This window comes from Ranitomeya variabilis, chromosome 3 (assembly GCF_051348905.1).
Source record: "Ranitomeya variabilis isolate aRanVar5 chromosome 3, aRanVar5.hap1, whole genome shotgun sequence".
NCBI classification, from domain to species: domain Eukaryota; kingdom Metazoa; phylum Chordata; class Amphibia; order Anura; family Dendrobatidae; genus Ranitomeya; species Ranitomeya variabilis.
Genome location: NC_135234.1, coordinates 366,492,743 through 366,511,805, shown reverse-complemented (window position 1 = coordinate 366,511,805; position 19,063 = coordinate 366,492,743). Strand labels below are relative to the sequence as shown.

Below are 19,063 nucleotides of genomic sequence, written 5' to 3'. Positions count from 1 at the left end.
TGGTGTCCCTAGTATTAGAACCAGGAAAGGAGCCCCTGGCCCCGGGTCGTCCGACAGCTGTGTCATGACATCAAGGTTTGAACTTCTTATATATAAATACTGAATTATGAACTTCCTTCAGAGTCATGTTGATCTGACACGTAAGTTTGATGTCTGTGTGCTCTCCACGTTTACCTGCTAAGCCAAATCTGAAGAGATGACCCTTTGTGACGTAGATCTGACTAATCTACCACTGTTTTTTTCTCTGTTTGCCATTGTAATCCCGATGTTTGTGACCAATTCATTATTTGAGACAAAAATAAATAGCATTTTTTATTTAAAACTAAATTTCTGATCCCCTGCACTATTTTGAAAAAAGTGGTAGTGAAAACAACAACGAATACTACAAGACTAAAAATAAAATTGATTTTAAAACAACTGGACATGATAAATTGGACCCATAATGATCTATTATTGCTGGTGGGCTGTGTGTGGTATTGATGATCAACCCATTTTGTTCTATTTAAATATTTCTGGTGTTAAAAATGTAGGATTGCTAAGATAATAATAATAAAAATCTTTATTTTTATATAGCGCTAACAAATTCCGCAGCGCTTTCCAGATATTGTCATGCTGTATTACGGTGCTCACACACCATAGATATCTGTCATCCAAAATCTCCATTGGATAATAGATATTGGTTCCTATTTCCTGGTGTATATGCAATGCACGCTTGGTTTGGCAGATTGTAGTATCTTATCCTTTGTTAAAATGTTTAAATTCAACATGCTTGATTTTTGTTTTCACAATGTTTACCGTCATGGGAGAGTTGAGACATTAAATAGTTTGCAGCTTCCGCAGTTTTGATGACTTGCTATAAATATGTATTTGCACCTATAGGTTGTTCAAGGATAAGGATGAGGAGTCCACTCTTAAAGAAGCAATAGACCAATGTTTACTGCTTGGTTACGTCTGTACTTGGGTCGGATTTTTTTATACATTTATTTTAAAGGCCCCCATCAAATTAGAAAAAATAAGAAAGAAGAGTCAGCTCACAATGTTGTGGGAATACAGGTGAGACGTCCCGCGCGGATGGCCTGGAGCAAGGCAAAATCTTCAGCATTCAATATGAAAGGGATTGGAAATCCAGCGAGGCATTTGAGATAAAATTCAGAAAAAAATTTATAAAGAAAAATTAATAAAATTCAAAAACAGAGATGGAGTCACCAGCGACACACTGACCAATGTGTTTCGGTTAAGGAGCTACCATGAATAATGCTCCTTAGCCGAAACACGTTGGTCAGTGTGCTGCTGGTGACTCAATCTCTGTTTTTGAATTTTATTCATTTTTGATAATAAAGTTTTTTCTGAATTTTACCACACATACCTCGCTGGATTTCCAATCCCTTTCATAGTGCATACACATTAGAGTAATGTTGGCCAAGTCTGCCAATATCCTCAGGTATGGATGACAGTCTCTAATGGATCTCTTAGATATGGGCTCTGGGAAAATATTTAATAGAAAGAGCTGAGGATCTAGAGGGACATCTACTTCGAAAACTTGCTTAATGAGGAGTTGTACTTTCAACCAAAAAAATGTAATCAGAGGGCGGTCCTAAAAAATATGAAAAATAGAACCTCTAAGCAGGGCACACCACCAGTAAAGGGGAGGAATAGATGGGTCAGTTTCATGTAAACATTCCGGTGTGTGGTACCAGAGATGAAGAATTTTGTACTGATTTTCTTTGTATGAAATACAAGATGCAGTCTTAGGTGCTCCGGTCTAAACAATTCTCCGCTCTACCACTGTTAGTGTTTTACCCAGATATTCCTCCCATTTGAGCATATACTGTAAGAGTGTCTAATTAAGGAATATGTCTGGAGTCTGTAGAATATTGTGAATACTTGATATTAAACCTTTTGTTATTGAACTATTCTTGCACAGTCTCTCGAAGGAAGTAGGAATAGAGGCCTGTAGATCATGGAATAATAGTGAGGCAAAGTGCCTAATCTTAATGTATTGAAAGAATGGAGACAGAACTTTGTTGTCAGCTCATCATAGGAATGTAAAATTTGCATTTTATAGTTGATTATGTCAGCAAAAGTTAAACAAGTCAGATTGAGGAGTGGCTTAGACTTTCAGGGAAATTCAGATGGAAAAGGAAAGAAGTAAGAGCGGAGTTTATTGATGGTAGATTGAATTTTTTAGAGCATACCCTCCATATATTTCTAGTATGCATTATTGGACCCAATAGGCCTATTGCAGGTGGATTGTAAGCACCATTCCAGATCAGAGAATTGGGATGAGCTGGGGCTAACTGTAACTTTTCAATCTCCATCCATTTCATGTCAGCAGGTTTAGGAGGCCACAATGGGATTGTGTGGAGGTGCGATACCCAATAGTAATGAACAAAGTTAGGAGCCGCTAGGTCTCCCATCCTTTTATCAGCCAACATAACTGACTTTAGAATTCTATGACGTTTTCCTGCCCATGAAATTTAAAATGACTGCTTGAAAAGTTCGTAAATCTCTGGGAAAAGTCTCAAAAAGTTCTAAAAATTTTGGGAATTTATGTGGAGAATTTAAGATTTCACAGTCTTCATATATACTGTCATTGGCTCTGACACAATTTAGCTTACAAGTCTGACACAGGTCGGGGATGACTGGTCTTATCATTGAGTAATACGGATATACTATATCTTTGTGCTCGGCCCTGTAAAATCAAGGTGCGGCTTAATATAAATATCCTGGGCTCAATAAACACAGTTGCAGATCCTGAATCATGATTGTGTAGGTCTGGACTCCAAGGATGAAGGATCCTGTATAAAAATGACAACACTCTAGTAGATTAATTGTAATTGGGCTCATAATAGAGTCATCTTTTATTGGAATTGGCTGCACTTATTTCAGTGTTGATGTACAACGGTAATCTCATTTTATCTGTTTTCTCCTGTCTGTGCATGTAGATAATTGTAGCAGGATTAATATAAAGTTAGTAGGAATCGCTTTTTAATGTTACAAGTAACTCAGACTTAAACATTAAACGGTGGCGGTGCTGTAAAACCAACACTCACTGACTGTTATTCCACGGACACTAAACTTTAAATGGAGCAAAATAGATAAAATGCTAACAATAAAGAGCTATATTACAAGCCGAGGCTCAGCTCACATTATGTTCGGGCTTCCTTCAGTGTTATGCGTCAGGAGGATTTGCCAACATATAACATTGACTTATGTCACAATACAAGCATAAAAAGGTGCTGTATATGTCTCACCTACGCACAGTGTCTATTTATAAAAATAAGCAGTAATAACCAAGGTACACTAATAGTAATAGAAAATCAATTTTCACCTCTCTTGTATTCTCTCCTTCATACTAGATATTTCATGCTGTGCCAAGGTTGATCGTTAAAGATGTCTGTGAACAACATTGGTTATTACTAACTACTGGCTATGTATGAACGAGTCGGAACTGGCGTTAGAGTCGGAGTGTGGAAAAATAGAGGCGTCAGAGTCGAAACTTTGATTTACCAACTTCACAGCTATGCATGTTAGAAAAGTAACCAAAGTGAAACGTGATGTAAGATCACACGCTAACGGCTAGGGCTACACGCTAGTATGAGCTGGGAATTCCCTGAGGACTATCCCATTTACGGCAGGTGCTCCAACTCTCAATGCTGAACTCCACCTAACAAACGCGCCCTTAATTATTGACGGCTGCACTTATAATGTTATGTAATAGCTTAGATTCTCCACATACCTCAATAATGCTGATAGAAATAATAAAAATAGGAGGTGGTAAACAGTTTGCCCTCTCCATATATGTTATTCTGTGATCCGGTGGCAGCATCCAGTTTGAGATTGTGGTGTGGAATTTCTCCCAACAAGTTAATGGAGGAGGGTCTTTTTCTGATTCTTCAGTCTCATCTGCCCACTCAGCCATTCCTTCAAGTTCCATGTTGTTCATGATATCTACATTATCAAATATATGTAAGAAAATAAAAAGAAGTCTTTATTTATGTTTTCCAAAGTCTGATACCAGGTTCCCAGTAAGGGGTGAAGTCTCCTATTCTAGGATGTTGGATTATTTTTATATGCTGAAACATTTATTATTACTTTCATTAAGACTTGTTTTAAGGGGTTGTCCACTGGTTTGATATCCATAACTTATCCTTAGGAGAGGTCATTAAATTAAGATTGGATGCAGCTGCAGGGAGAATAGAACTTCATTTTATCTCTGCAGCCATGCTTCCAGTAAGTCAGCCAGACATGATTAAAACACTATATACCTGCAGATAACCACTACACTTGAGGGTAAATAGAGTTTTACCTTTTAGTAGTTTACAAAGTCAGAAAAAGTTGCTGTTTTTGCAAGATTCACTTTTTACACAGTACTGTCCAAAAACTGAAGAAGTGAGTGTTGTGTGCCAGGAAGGGATGTGGACAGTAGCCTTAGGAATTGTCCATGGCTGACATATTGATGATCTGTCCACCAATGCACGAGGCGCAACACTGTACTCACAACTTGTTCAGCTGAATTATGAGAAAAAATGAAATACTTGGCAGCTGTCACTAAGCAATGTATGGGGCTGCTGTTTTCCACTCGTACACCACTTACATCTGATTTCCTCCCTGAAGATGCTAGGTGTCCAACTCCCAAGGATCTCATATTGATAAGTACAGTAAGTATGGAAAGTAATCAGACCCCTTTATAATTTTTCACTGTTTGTTTCATTGCAGCCATTTGGTAAATTCAAAAAAGTTCATTTTTTTCTCATTAATGTACACTCTGCACCCCATCTTGACTGAAAAAACAGAAATGTAGACATTTTTGCAAGTTTAATAAAAAAGAAAAATTGAAATATCACATGGTCATAAGTATTCAGACCCTTTGCTCAGACACTCATATTTAAGTCACATGCTGTCCATTTCCTTGTGATCCTCATTGAGATGGTTCTATTCTTTCATTGGAGGCCAGCTGTGTTTAATTAAACTGATAGGACTTGATTTGGAAAGGCACACACCTGTCTATATAAGACCTCATAGCTCACAGTGCATGTCAGACCAAATGAGAATCATGAGGTCAAAGGAACTGGCCAAGGAGCTCAGAGACAGAATTGCAGCAAGGCACAGATCTGGCTGTGGTTGCAACAGAATTTCTGAAGTACTCAAGGTTCCTAAAAGCACAGTTACCTCCATAATCCTTAACTGGAAGAAGTTTGGGACTACCAGAAATCTTCCTAGACCTGGCCGTCCAGCCAAACAGGAATTGTGGGAAGAGCCTTGATGAGAGAGGTAAAGAAGAACCCCAAGATCACTGTGGCTGAGCTCCACAGATGCAGTAGGGAGATGGAAGAAAGTTCCGCAAAGTCAACTATCATTGCAGCCATCCAGCAGTTGGGCCTTTATGGCAGAGTGGCCTGATGGAAGATTCTCCTCAGTGCAAGACATATAAAAGCCCACCTAGAGTTTGCTAAAAAAAACACAAGAAGGACTCGCAGACTATGAGAAATGAGATTCTCTGGTGTGATGAGATGAAGATAGAACTTTTTGGTGATAATTCTAAGCGGTATGTGTGGAGAAACATTCAGTGAAACATGGTGGTGGCAGCATCATGCTGTGGGGGTCTTTTTCAGCTGCAGGGACATGATGACTGGTTGTCATTGAAGGAAACATGAATGCGGCCAAGTACAGAGATATCCTGGATGAAAACCTCTTCCAGAGTGCTCTGGACCTCAGACTTGGCCGAAGGTTCACCTTCCAAAAAGACCCTAAGCACACAGCTAAAATAGCAAAGGAGTGGCTTCAGAACAACTCTGTGACCATTCTTAACTGGCCCAGCCAGAGCCCTGACCTAAACCCAATTGAGCATCTCTGGAGAGACCTGAAAATGACTGTCCACCAAAGTTCACCATCCAACCTGATGGAACTGGAGAGGATCTGCAAGGAAGAATGGCAGCGGATCCCCAAATCCAGGTGTGAAAAACTTGTTGCATGATTCCCAAGAAGACTCATGGCTGTACTAGCTCAAAAGGGTGATCCTCTTCAATACTGAACAAAGGGTCTGAATACTTAAGACCATGTGATATTTCAGTTTTTCTTTTTTAATAAATTTGCAAAAATTTCTACATTTCTGTTTTTTTCAGCCAAGATGTTGTGCAGAGTGTACATTAATGAGAAAAAATGAACTTTTTTTAATTTATCAAATGGCTGCAATGATACAAAGAGTAAAAAAGTTAAAGGGGTCTGAATACTTTCTGTACCCACTGTATCTTACGGATAGCCAGTCTTAGTCCTTAAAGCTTAAAGACAGAAAATGGTGGCGTTTTTGGTGCAAGTCTATGCCTCCTAATTAGTGATGAGCGAGTATACTCGTTGCTCGAGATTTCCCGAGCACGCTTGGGTGTCCTCCGAGTATTTTCTAGTGCTCGGAGATTTAGTTTTCTTCGCCGCAGCTCAATGATTTACATCTGTTAGCCAGCATAAGTACATGTGGGGGTTGTCTGGTTGCTAGGGAATCCCCACATGTAATCAAGCTGGTTAACAGATGTAAATAATTCAGCTGCAGCGAAGAAAACAATCTCCGAGCACTAAAAAATACTCGGAGGACACCCGAGCGTGCTCGGGAAATCTCGAGCAATGAGTATACTCGCTCATCACTACTCCTAATAAGAGGCAACGCTATACATGAAAGGCATGAACACAAATCAAGTAATCACATTCCATCTAAAAATGTCTATTAGATAATGCAGGGAAAATAAGTTCAAAGGTAATTAAAATTTAAAAAATTATCAAAACATAAATCACACACTTATGGAAATGGTAAAACATCATGGAAGCCTGATAAGAAGTAACTTAAGGTACATTTCTAAGTGAACATGCACAGTAATGGTAATAAAATAGATGAATTTGTATATACATATGCACACATAACCCTATGGCAGGCTGACAAGAAAAGTAGTAACTAGCAAGATTGCTAGAGTAAATCTTCATAGAATAATCCATAAATAATAAAGTAGCCCTGGATTAACAAGTAATCCAGATGTCCAATTATAGAGAAAAAAAACTCCGAATACCCAGGATGGGACTTCTCTGCTCAGCAACTCACACCCGGGACAGATATATTTCAACCTTAAATTAAGTGCAAACAGGAATTAAAAACTTGCCATATTTATCTCCACAGTTTAAATAATTCATAGTGCAAGGAAAAAGCAATGTCAGCCCCCGACATGTTTCGAGCGCTCTCATTGCTCTTAATCATAGCTATGATTCCTTGCACTAAGGATTTTTAAAGTTGTGGAAATAAATATGCAAAGTTTTTAAGCTCTGATGCTGGATTTTTTTTGCACTTCGTTTTAAGTCGAGAATTCCACCACATGTGACATGCGTTTCGCACAATATGCCTTTTAAGAGGGTGACAAAGCATGCTGTGCGAAAAACGCATCGCATGGATATTTATCACAATTTAATCCAATGAACTTACTATATTTTTTTTAGACTGGCGTATAAACGTGAGTCCTGATAAATCTGCCCCAGTAGGTTTTAAATAAGAATGAGTAAAATGGATAATTCTGCTAATGTAAACTGTGTTTAGGTAAACATTTACTTTCATGCTGAACAACTGTATGAATATGGATTTTATTGTCTGTAAAGCGAGGTGGAATAACGCTATATAATACAATTAAATAAAATAAATAAGCTTTATACATGACTTGATACTTGAAATACTAGGGATATATCAATAGAGAAATTGTCTAAAGATAAATATGCATGAATAGGAGGGAAGTAACCAATACTCTTTCATTTACCAATAGATCAGATTATATCAATAGGCGAAGGCCATTTTCTACAGTGAGCCTTCCGCCACATTAGGAGACACTACGATTGGTTCAGCCGGGGAACAAAACTTACGTATGAGCTTTGCCATTATCTGTGCTAAAATTACTAATATGTATGGTGAGAATGTGATTATATCATTGTGCAATTATCATTCCTGGGGTGAAACAAGAAAACATGATGACCCGTAGGAAAACATGACATGAAATAAAATGTCTTTTCTACGACCCTTGGGTATCATTCAGACCATAGTGATTTTTCTCATATGCAAAAACGAACCATGTATCGTTTGGCAAGTGTGTCAGCATGTACCATGAGAGTTTAGTCAGTTTTACTCAGATGACATAAAATAAAATTATGAACTTTTCGAAACCTTCTCATATCAACAGTTGGTGAAAAATAGCATCCGAGTGCTGTCCATTTTTTTTTCACTGACCCATAAACTTTAACTGGCAATTTTGATCTGAGAATTGTCTCACAATAGGATATATGATTTTGTGCTGACCACTTTGTCTGCAAAAACACACAGGCATGTGTACAGCCACATAGACTATAAGGCCTCGTTCACACGTTCAGTATTTGGTCAGTTTTTTTACATCAGTATTTGAAAGCCAAAAAAAGGAGTGGATGAATAATACAGAAGTGGTGACGTGTTGCTATTATACTTTTTATCCGATTGTCCCATTTCTGGTTTTGGCTTATAAATACTGAGGGAAAATACTTACCAAATACTCAACATGCGAACATGACCTAATAAGTATGAGTTCTAGCCATGAAAAAAACCCATGGAACTTGTGGAACTTGTATGAGCCTCTAAACTTTTCTCCTTTCTCTCGTCTATCAGTGATCTGTATTCATTTCCCAATCTCACCTTCCACTTATCCACAGTTGGCTTTCACTGCCCCATACATGTGAGTGGAGATGATCCTACTCAGTTATAGAGCTGTGATACAAGTTCCAGTAGTGCTAATACGGTATCCATGCATTACACATACATATGTCAAGATGGCCCCAACTCATTAGTGCTAATTACCTATGCACCGCTATAGCCAAATCATTACATGCAGCCTACAGGCATAAAGAGAAAGATCAGCAAATAGAAACAACCTACATTTATCATAGCAACTAAAAATTACCACTGTTTCAGAATTGTCAGAATCTATGATAATCCCAATGCATTCTAAAAGGTGAAGTTTCACATTTATTAATTGATTAATTTATAATATACAATGTACAAGAGCGCTATGTAACATTCACTAAGGAAATGGGAAATTATTTAGTCTGATATGTATACTATATTATCAGCATAATCTCAGCAGAGAATATTTATGTATCGTAAATAGTTTCTAAGAACGGGGTCACACTTGCGAGTTCAATGTGAGAAACTCACAGGAGGCTCTCGCATCAATACCCGGCACTCGGGCCCGGAGGATGCGGCTGTATAGAAACACATGCAGCCACACACTCCGCTCCTGAGTGCCGGGACTTGATGTGAGAGACTCATGTGAGTTTCTCGCAATTAACTTGCAAGTGTGACCCCGGCCTAAGGCTATGTTACCACAATGAGCTTTTGGTGAGTTTTTGATGTTGAAGATTTTTTGCACAATTTCTGCACCTATTATATAAATTAGGTTACTTGTGTGTTTTCATTGCTTTTTTGAGTGCATTTTCTTACATGCGTTTTTATCACATTTTTAATACTGTGGTTTTTGTCTCTTGTTGACATGTTATGTTTTAAACAAATCTTACTTTATTGATACTTCCTGGTATTTGGATATAGTCACGTGCAGATTATATGTGTTTTTGCTGCATTTCTGCAGCAAAAACGCACTAAAAATGCATGTGCATTTTTTACCTGTGGATTGTCCACATCTAATGCAAATCTCTGGGAAAAATCTACAAATAAAACCCATTGTACCCACTAGAGTAAAAAAGAAGCACAATCGGCACGAGATTTCTATAAATACCATCCTCTTTGCTGGAACTGTAAGATGCTGTGTTTATACACAAAAAGTCGTGGGCACACAGCCTAAGGCTGCCGTCACACTAGCAGTATTTGGTCAGTATTTTACATCAGTATTTGTAAGCCAAAACCAGGAGTGGGACAAATAGAGGAAAAGTATAATAGAAACATATGCACCACTTCTGCATTTATCACCCACTCCTGGTTTTGGCTTACACATACTGATGTAAAATACTGACCAAATACTACTAGTGTGACGGCAGCCTGAGGGATCGCTCACATGTACGTATATAAAGTAGTGGAGATTCTCAGCCAGAAAAGTTGGAGAGAGTCAGGCGAGTGTCATGCGTTTTTTTCCTCATCTATCATCTGTGTGACATGCAAATGCAATCCGTATGCAATGCGTTTTTAACATCATCTTTTACATACAGTAATTCTCCATTTCATTTCAAGCTAGTTTTCTAACTAATAAAACAATCTTATATAGATAGACACATAGATAAATAGAAAGAAGTATGTCAGTGAGATATATAATCAGTGCTTTGCATGTCTAATTTTCTGTACTTGCATTTAGCAAATCAATAAATAAAAAAAATTACATGGGATCCCCTTATTTTTATTAACCAGCTTAGACAAAGCAGACAGCTGATAGGGGGCCAATATAAATGGCCACTTCCTAGCCTATTAATATCAGCCAACAGCTGTCTGCTTAGCCGTTGCTGGCTACTAAAAATAGGGGGGCCCCATGTCATTATTTTTGAGTCCCCCTTTTTAACACCTTCCCGACATGCGCTGTAATAGTACTGCTCTGCGGGAACTGCATTTCTGCAAACAACAGTATAGGTATGGTGCACCGATCGCGAGGCCTCACGCTGAGTGCCGCGGCGATTGGGTGCTGGTGTCAGTCATGTGTGAGAGCTGACACCTCGCAGCAATGCCCACGATCGGTGCTAGCACTAATCGTAGGCAATTACCTCCTCTGATGCCGCTGTCAAAAGTGACAGCGACATCGAGGAGATCGCACACAGGGAGGGGACTCCCCGAGTGCTCCCATCAGAACAATGCGATCACATTGTTCTAATGCTCTCCATGGAGACTCCCCACGCCAAGATGGCCACGGGGTCCTTCAGGGTCCTGCAGGGAAGGTGGCTTGTGAGTGCCTGCAGAGAGCAGGCGCTGACATGCCTCATTCCCTGCCTGTCAGATGCTGCACTAATGCTCTGCAGTGCAGAAGCATTGCAGAGTATCAGAGCAGCCAACTGATGCTATTCAGTAATATCGCAGGATGGGACAATATAAAAAAGTAATACAAAAAAATTAAAGTGTAAAAATATTTTTACAAATCCCCAAATAAATAACAACAAAAAAAGAAATAAATATTTTCCCAATAAATACATTTATTTATGTAAAACAATAAAAGTACACATATTTGGTATCGCCGCATCCGTAACGACCCCCTCTATAAAACTGTCCCACTGGTTAACCACTTCGGTGAACACTGTAAAAAAAATATGGTGCAAAAAAGAATGCTTCATAATCATGCCGCTGAACAAAAGTGTAATTAAACGCGATTAAAAAGACGATTGTAAATAAAAATGGTATATCTGAAAACGTCAACTTGTCCAGCAAAAAACAAGCCAGCATACAGATCTATCAGCAGAAAAGTAAAAAAGTTATAGCTCTCAGAATAACGCGATGCAAAAATAATAATTTTTTCTATAAAATAGTTTTTATTGCGTAAAAGCACCAAAACAAAAAATAAATAAATGAGGTATCGCTGTAATCGTACTGACCCGAAGAATAAAGCTGCCTTCTTAATTTTACCACACGCGGAACGACAAAAAAAATTCCTAAATTCCTTGTTTTTCTTCATTCTGCCTCCCAAAAATCAGAATAGAAAGCGATCAAAAAATGTCATGTGCCCTAAAATGGTACCAATATAAACGTCAACTCGTCCCGGAAAATACAAGCCCTAACATAACTCTGTCAGCCAAAATATGGAAAAATTATAGCTCTCATAAGGCTGGTTTCACACTTGCGTTTTTGTCTGCATGCGTTTTTTAAAAAACGCATGTGTGAAAAACGCGGTAAAACGCATGCGTTTTTTAGACGCATGCGTTTTTATAGAAAAACACAAGAAAACACAAGAAAACACAAGAAAAAACAAGAAAACCCTAACCCTACCCCTACCCCTAACCCTAAACGTGACTGAAATACGTGGCACTGAAATACGTGCAACTGAAATACGTGGTACTTAAATACGTGGCACTTAAATACGTGGCACGTGGCACTTAAATACGTGGCACGTGGCACTTAAATACGTGGCATGTGGCACTTAACTACGTGGCACGTGGCACTTAAATACGTGGCACGTGGCACTTAAATATGTGCCACGTGGCACTTAAATACGTGGCACGTGGCATGTGGCACTTTAATACGTGGCACGTGGCACTTAAATATGTGCCACGTGGCACTTAAATACGTGGCACGTGGCACTTTAATACGTGGCACGTGGCACTTAAATATGTGGCACGTGGCATACGTGGCACTGAAATACGTGATACGTGGCACTTAAATATGTGCCACGTGGCACTTAAATACGTGGCACTTAAATATGTGCCACGTGGCACTTAAATACGTGGCACGTGGCACGTGGCACTTTAATACGTGGCACGTGGCACTTAAATATGTGGCACGTGGCACTTAAATACGTGGCACGTGACATACGTGGCACTGAAATACGTGATACGTGGCACTTAAATACGTGGCAATATGACTGTCAGAAAATGTTCATTAAACGGTTAGGGGTGAGGTTAGGGGTAGAGTTAGGGTTAGGGTTTGGATCCCTTTATCACCTTGATGGTGGTGGGTGGCTTTTCAGTGTGTTTTCTGGTTTTTTTCTATAAAAACGCATGCGTTTTTAGCGCAAACAAACGCATGTGCTTAAAAACGCATGCGTTTACATAGACAGCAATGCATTTTTTTGCCGCGAAAAAACGCATGCGTTTTTTCGCGGCAAAAAAACGCGCAAGAAAATACTGCAGGTAGCATTTTTGAAAATGAACGCATGCAGACAAAAAACGCATGCGTTTGAAAACGCGGCCAAACGCATGTGCAAAAAACGCATGCGTTTTCAATGTTAAATATAGGGAAAAAAACGCATGCGTTTTTTGTGCAAAAAACGCTGCAGACAAAAACGCAAGTGTGAAACCAGCCTAATATGGGGATTTAAAAACTATTTTTTACAATAAAAAGCGTCTTTTAGTGTGTGATAGCAGCCAAACATAAAAACCCGATATAAATCTGGTATCGCTGTAATCACACCGACCCGAAGAATAAAGTCACCTAATCATTTATACCACACGAGAAACGGTGTTAAAAAAGTAATCCAAACCAATTCTTCTCATGCTGTGGATTTTTCCATTCTGCCTCCCTAAGATCGCAGTTAGGCGCACATTTATGCTGCCCTGTGCACTGAGCGCTTACACTGGGGTTTCCATGTAAATCTCTGAAATACGTGATTCAGACAGCTCCTTCGACAGAAGATTACCTATAATGAGGTACATGGGGGCACTGTGGATGCCATAGGACCTGTGATCCAGCAGTGTCCGTCTTTTTAGGTTTGCATAAAGTCGGTCACAGTTTTGTACACTTCCGAAAAGAAAAACAACGCTGAACTGAGGCCAGACAGAGTCCAAAGTAACTCTGCTGCCTCATTATAGTGAAGGGATCCCTCGGGCGTTTCAACTGAATTATGTCACTCTGAGATTTAGATGGAAACCATAAAGCAAGTGCTCAGCACAAGAGTGCTGGATAACTGTGATCCCAAAGGTTACGTAAAATGTTCCCAATAAAAGTTTCAACTAAATCAACTAAAAATGCAAGTCCCCACTCAGGACTGTCATCTGTCAACATTCCATTTTACTGGTAGTAAAAAGGCTCTGGAAAAGCGAAATGGCTCGTCACCCTCCAAAAGAAATTCTCCAAATGCCCCTCTCCCTTCTGAGCCCCACAGTGTACCCAAACCACATTTAGCGCCCACATGTTTGGCATTTCTGTAGTGATGAGAGCCAGATGTAGTGATGAGAGCTAATTTACCGTTGCGTATCTCCAGAAGCATGAGCTTGGCATAACGTACTGGTCACTACAGCGTACTGGTCACTACAATGGCAGTTTAAGGCCCCCAATACACATTAGATGAAAGTTGGACAAATGTGTTGATTCCACAGAACCAGACCATCACTTGTTGTATATGGGGGTCATTACGGCTATTCCCCTGCAGATGATGTCTAAAAAGAAGGATCAGGACAATTGGAATTTCAAAAGTTACTGGTAGCGGCTATCTCCTCTCTTCCTATTGAAAATACATGAATGTTTAGCTGAGCTGAGTGCTCATGTATAAGGGGAAATCAGAAAAGATAGCTGTCTGCCAGATGTTTTCCAAATGTATGGCTAGCTTTATGTTTTCAAAAGTGGACAGCTGAATTATAGAAAGTCATAGATGACACTATTCGTATAAAAATGAATGATTGTTCTTTAGACATGATGGGTGTAGACGTGAAGCACTGTATCCCCTTCTAATTTAGGTCTACTCAGCAGCATCCCCAACAGCTCAGCCTTCTGCTATATCATTAGAACCTACAGCTGCAATTACACTTCTAATATTCTTTGTGGAAATACTAAACAGTCTGAAGGTTCTGAAATGTAAGACCCGAGCCACAGAAGGGTGGTTCTAACCTCTGAAATCAGCTTTAAATTTTAGCTTTATTTTTAGTTTAGTGGTTTAGGAACTGCTTCCAACATAACCAGTGGAAAAAAAGAAACTGGCAGGCAGAAGAAATAACTACTGTGCTTACTGATCTGCATGTGCCAGTTCTGCCTACACAGGAAGACTTAAAGCTGTTGGTACACATTAGATAAATGTTGGTCGATCTTGCCATTCGTCTGGGAGTGGTCGGCCATCTACCGTATATAGTGGTGTTGCAATTCTCCCATGACTTTAATCATTTGTTCTCAGGGGGGATAAGCTCACTGTCAGATGTTGTGTAACAGGTCTAAGTGCTAAATACATCAGTTACTGCACAAATATAGCTGATCGTTTGCTACTCTGTATCAGTCTGGGGTCCAGGCTGCAGGTCAGAGAGCATCACCTGAGCTGGGTACAGTTGTATTCACCACGTATGGATGAGTGGAGACAAAGGTGGTCATATTCACGGACAGCAAATTAATATCTGGAAAATGGCGAGGAAGTTAAATATTAAGTATATTAAAAAATGATATATCTTTTCATTATACAGTGATTAGTAACAGAAAGTTCTACATCTTTTCATTACAAAAATACGCTTTATTAGCACACAACCAGGAAACCAGTAACGTATAGTATCCACCTAGCAATTAGCATATATGAATCTAGGACTAGTTTCCTATAAAAACAAACATTCCCAACACTTACAGTATGTCTTGTAACGTGCACATAATAATTAAGTATACTGGCAACTGTATCAAAGCCAAAACGAGCAAAGCGTGAGAAGTGACAGCCAGGACTTGAGACAAATAAGGGACTATTCCTGGAAATAAGGAGATTTCTGGAAACACCATCAGATATCTTTGGACTAGGAGTGATCCTTAGTGCATATTTGTGCAGAGCACAGAGTATAAATGTACCTTACCTTACTGAGGTCTTCCGCTCTCTCTGAAGTCTTTGACTGAACTTGTGGGTGTGCTACAAGTTCTTTCCTTTCACAGCCTGTGCCTCCTCCTCCTCCAGGCCACAATGATTTTGGAGAAGGAAAAGCTGGTTAGTCCACCTCCATCTCCGGTTACACATGCATACTGGGCCTATTATCATTGTAATGTTTATGTAGGACGATTCTGGTATCAGCAAGGAATGAAGGAGTCACTGGCCGTAACATTTTTATTTAATTTGCTTAGTTAGCACCAGTAATTTCTACAGCGTCTTATAGACATTATCATCGCTGTCCTCATTGGAGCTCACAATCTAAACTCCCTATCAGAGTGAAAGGAAACTAATGTATCCGGAGGTAAACCCACACAAATATGGGGAGAACATACAAACTTTATAAAATAAATGATCAATGCAAAAAAAAATAGCGCAAGGAAAAGGGTCTTATCTGGTTGATAAACATCAGAAATTGTATTGATATATCCTGATCCAGGGTTGAAAGGCTGCTGCTGATCAATGAGTTATTTCACCAGAAAAGCAAATACCGTATTTTTCGGCATATAAGACGCACCGTAATATAAGACGCACCCCAAATTTGGGGTGAAAAATGCAGAAAAAAATATTTTTTTATAAGATGGGGGTCCGTCTTATTGTCCGAATTTAAGATCTCTTACCTGAGGGCAGGCAGTGGCAGAGCAGGGTCACAGGAGGCATGGTGGTGGCAGAGGTGAGGTGATGTTGAGGTGCGGTGGGCGGAACGGCGTGCACCTGAGCAGGGTCCCATCCTGCTTAGGTGGGCGACGCCATGGCCTGGTGTCCATGGGGAGGTTGCTGTGGCGGTGGCAGACATGCGGTCACTTCCTCAGGTGGCAGCGGCCAGGGTCCCTTCCACATTTGAGGTGACGCCACAGCAGTAGTGAAGGAGAGCAGCAGAGCTGGGTGGTTTTCCTGGTGGCGGCGGGCTTACCGGCATTGTGGCGGCGACAGAGGTGCGGGCATGATGTGGCACGGTGAGCTGTATGGCGTGAGCAGGTCCCATCCATATTTGAGGTGAATCCGCGGCCCGGTATTGATGGAGAGCAGCAGCGCTGGTGAGTTACGGTATTTTCCGGTGGCGGCGGCCATCTTGCTGAGGCCGCGCATGCGCAGATTCACTACTCTGCGTCCCAGGGCTTCAGGAAAATGGCCGCCGCGATCTCCATCTGCGCACGCGCGGCCTCCCGCAGCCATTTTCCTGAAGCCCTGGGACGCAGAGTAGTGAATCTGCGCACGCGCGGCCTCAGCAAGATGGCCGCCGCCACCGGAAAATACCGTAACTCACCAGCGCTGCTGCTCTCCATCAATACTGGGCCGCGGATTCACCTCAAATATGGATGGGACCTGCTCACGCCATACAGCTCACCGTGCCACATCATGCCCGCACCTCTGTCGCCGCCACAATGCCGGTAAGCCTGCGTTCCGAATATAAGACGCACCCCCCATTTTCCTCACTATTTTTTTTGGGAAAAAGTGCGTCTTATATGCCGAAAAATACGGTAAAACATGGAAAGTTTGAGGTCCATATCCGCGCTGCCAGCTTGTAATTAGTCATTATAACTTTCCATGTTATAATGACTAATGGCTCAAGGCAGAGTCTAAAATACAGAACTAGCATGAAAACCCCTTAAAAATATGATATTAGATATGCATTAAAAATACACAAAAAACAGACAAACACAACAAATAAATCACAAATAAAAAATCCAGACAAATCGGGGATAAGTAAAAGAGTGCCTATAGATTAATTAAAAAGCCCTAATCTGATGCCAGGTGACACCAATACTTACACAGCTCTAAGTAATGATCTTGCCAAGGTGTGGAGGTTGGTACCCTAATTTACAGTTGATAATGGCGCCCCCTCTCCTCGACCACTAGACTTGAACTGCCCTGTAGGGTCATATACAATTGAGCTATACAATATTATATAACATACATCATAGGCAATAATCTATTAGTAATGATCCCAGGGAACTATCAATCCCATGATACATAATGGATCTTAAAATTAGGCAAATTAGTTCATAAAGAGAAAAGAAGAATGATACTTATCAGCTCATAGCTAATGCCAATCCCTCTAGGCATTTCCCCAAAATGAGTGATTCATCAGGAGGTCAATATGACAAAAAAATCATCAGGAACACAAGCCCAGCATTGTGTGCCTGGCGAGTGCACTGTCCACATTTTAATAGCCCATACAATCAGAATAACACCAATAACCAGAGCCCCACATTGATAAGTGATGTTCCTCATGTGCTTCCTGATATATCCACTAGAAGTCAAGGATTGTTATTTGATAACTAGATAGTGGCCCGATTCTAACGCATCGGGTATTCTAGAATATGCATGTCCACGTAGTATATTGCACAGCCCACGTAGTATATTGCCCAGCCACGTAGTATATTGCCCAGTGACGTAGTATATTGCCCCGCCAAGTAGTATATTGCCCAGTTACATAGTATATTGCCCAGCCACGTAGTATATTGCCCAGTGACGTAGTATATTGCCCAGTTACATAGTATATTGCCCATTGACGTAGTATATTGCCCAGTGATGTAGTATACTGCCCAGTTACGTAGTGTTAAAGCACAGAGCCACGTAGTATATTGCACAGCGACATAGTATACAGCACAGAGCCACGTAGTATATTGCCCAGCCACGTAGTATATTGACCAGTCACGTAGTATATTGCACAGCCCACGTAGTATATTGCCCAGCCATGTAGTATATTGCCCAGTTACTTAGTATATTGCCCAGCCATGTAGTATATTGCCCAGTGACGTAGTATATTGCCCAGCCACGTAGTATATTGCCCAGTTACTTAGTATATTGCCCAGCCACGTAGTATATTGCCCAGTGACGTAGTATATTGCCCAGCCACGTAGTATATTGCTTAGTGACGTAGTATACTGCACAGTGACGTAGTATATTGCCCAGTTACGTAGTATATTGCCCAGTGACGTAGTATATTGCCCAGTGACGTAGTATACTGCCCAGTTATGTAGTATACAGCACAGAGCCACGTAGTATATTGCACAGCGACGTAGTATACAGCACAGAGCCACGTAGTATATTGCCCAGCCACGTAGTATATTGGCCAGTAACGTAGTATATTGCCCAGCTACGTAGTATATTGCCCAGCCACGTAGTATATTGGCCAGTCACGTAGTATATTGCCCAGCTACGTAGTATATTGCCCAGCCACATATGTCACAGTTTAAAAAATAAAAAATAAACATATACTCACCTTCCGAGGGCCCCTTGTAGTCCAGCTTCCGGTCCCAGGGTTGGTATGAGCGCAGGACCTGTGATGACATCAAGGTCACGTGACCGTGACATCATGGCAGGTCCTTCTCGTGCAGGCGCGCAGGACCGTGATGACGGCGCGGTCCAGTCACGTGACCGTGACATCATGGCAGGTCCTTCTTGCGCAGGCACGCAGGACCTGTGATGACATCGCGGTCACATGACCGTGACATCATGGCAGGTCCTTGTCGCATACCATCCTTGCCACCGGAACCTGCCGCTTGCATGGAGCGGTCACCGGAGCGTTGCGAGGAGCGGGA

At 40.7% G+C, this 19,063-nt stretch overlaps 1 protein-coding gene across 2 annotated transcripts in view; it reads right to left on the bottom strand.

The window, feature by feature from the left end:
- The window catches only part of RHBDL2 (rhomboid like 2), an 82,765-nt gene extending 67,254 nt beyond the window's left edge, over window positions 1-15,511 (bottom strand). For both annotated transcript variants that reach the window (XM_077295930.1, XM_077295931.1), the window contains exons 1-2: window positions 15,448-15,511; window positions 3,740-3,951 (exon numbers count right to left, since the gene is read on the bottom strand). In XM_077295930.1, coding sequence (XP_077152045.1) covers window positions 3,740-3,946 — 207 coding nt within the window. In that variant the 5' untranslated portion in view covers window positions 3,947-3,951; window positions 15,448-15,511. The remainder of the gene's footprint in view (window positions 1-3,739; window positions 3,952-15,447) is intronic.
- Between the last annotated feature and the right edge of the window lie 3,552 nt (window positions 15,512-19,063).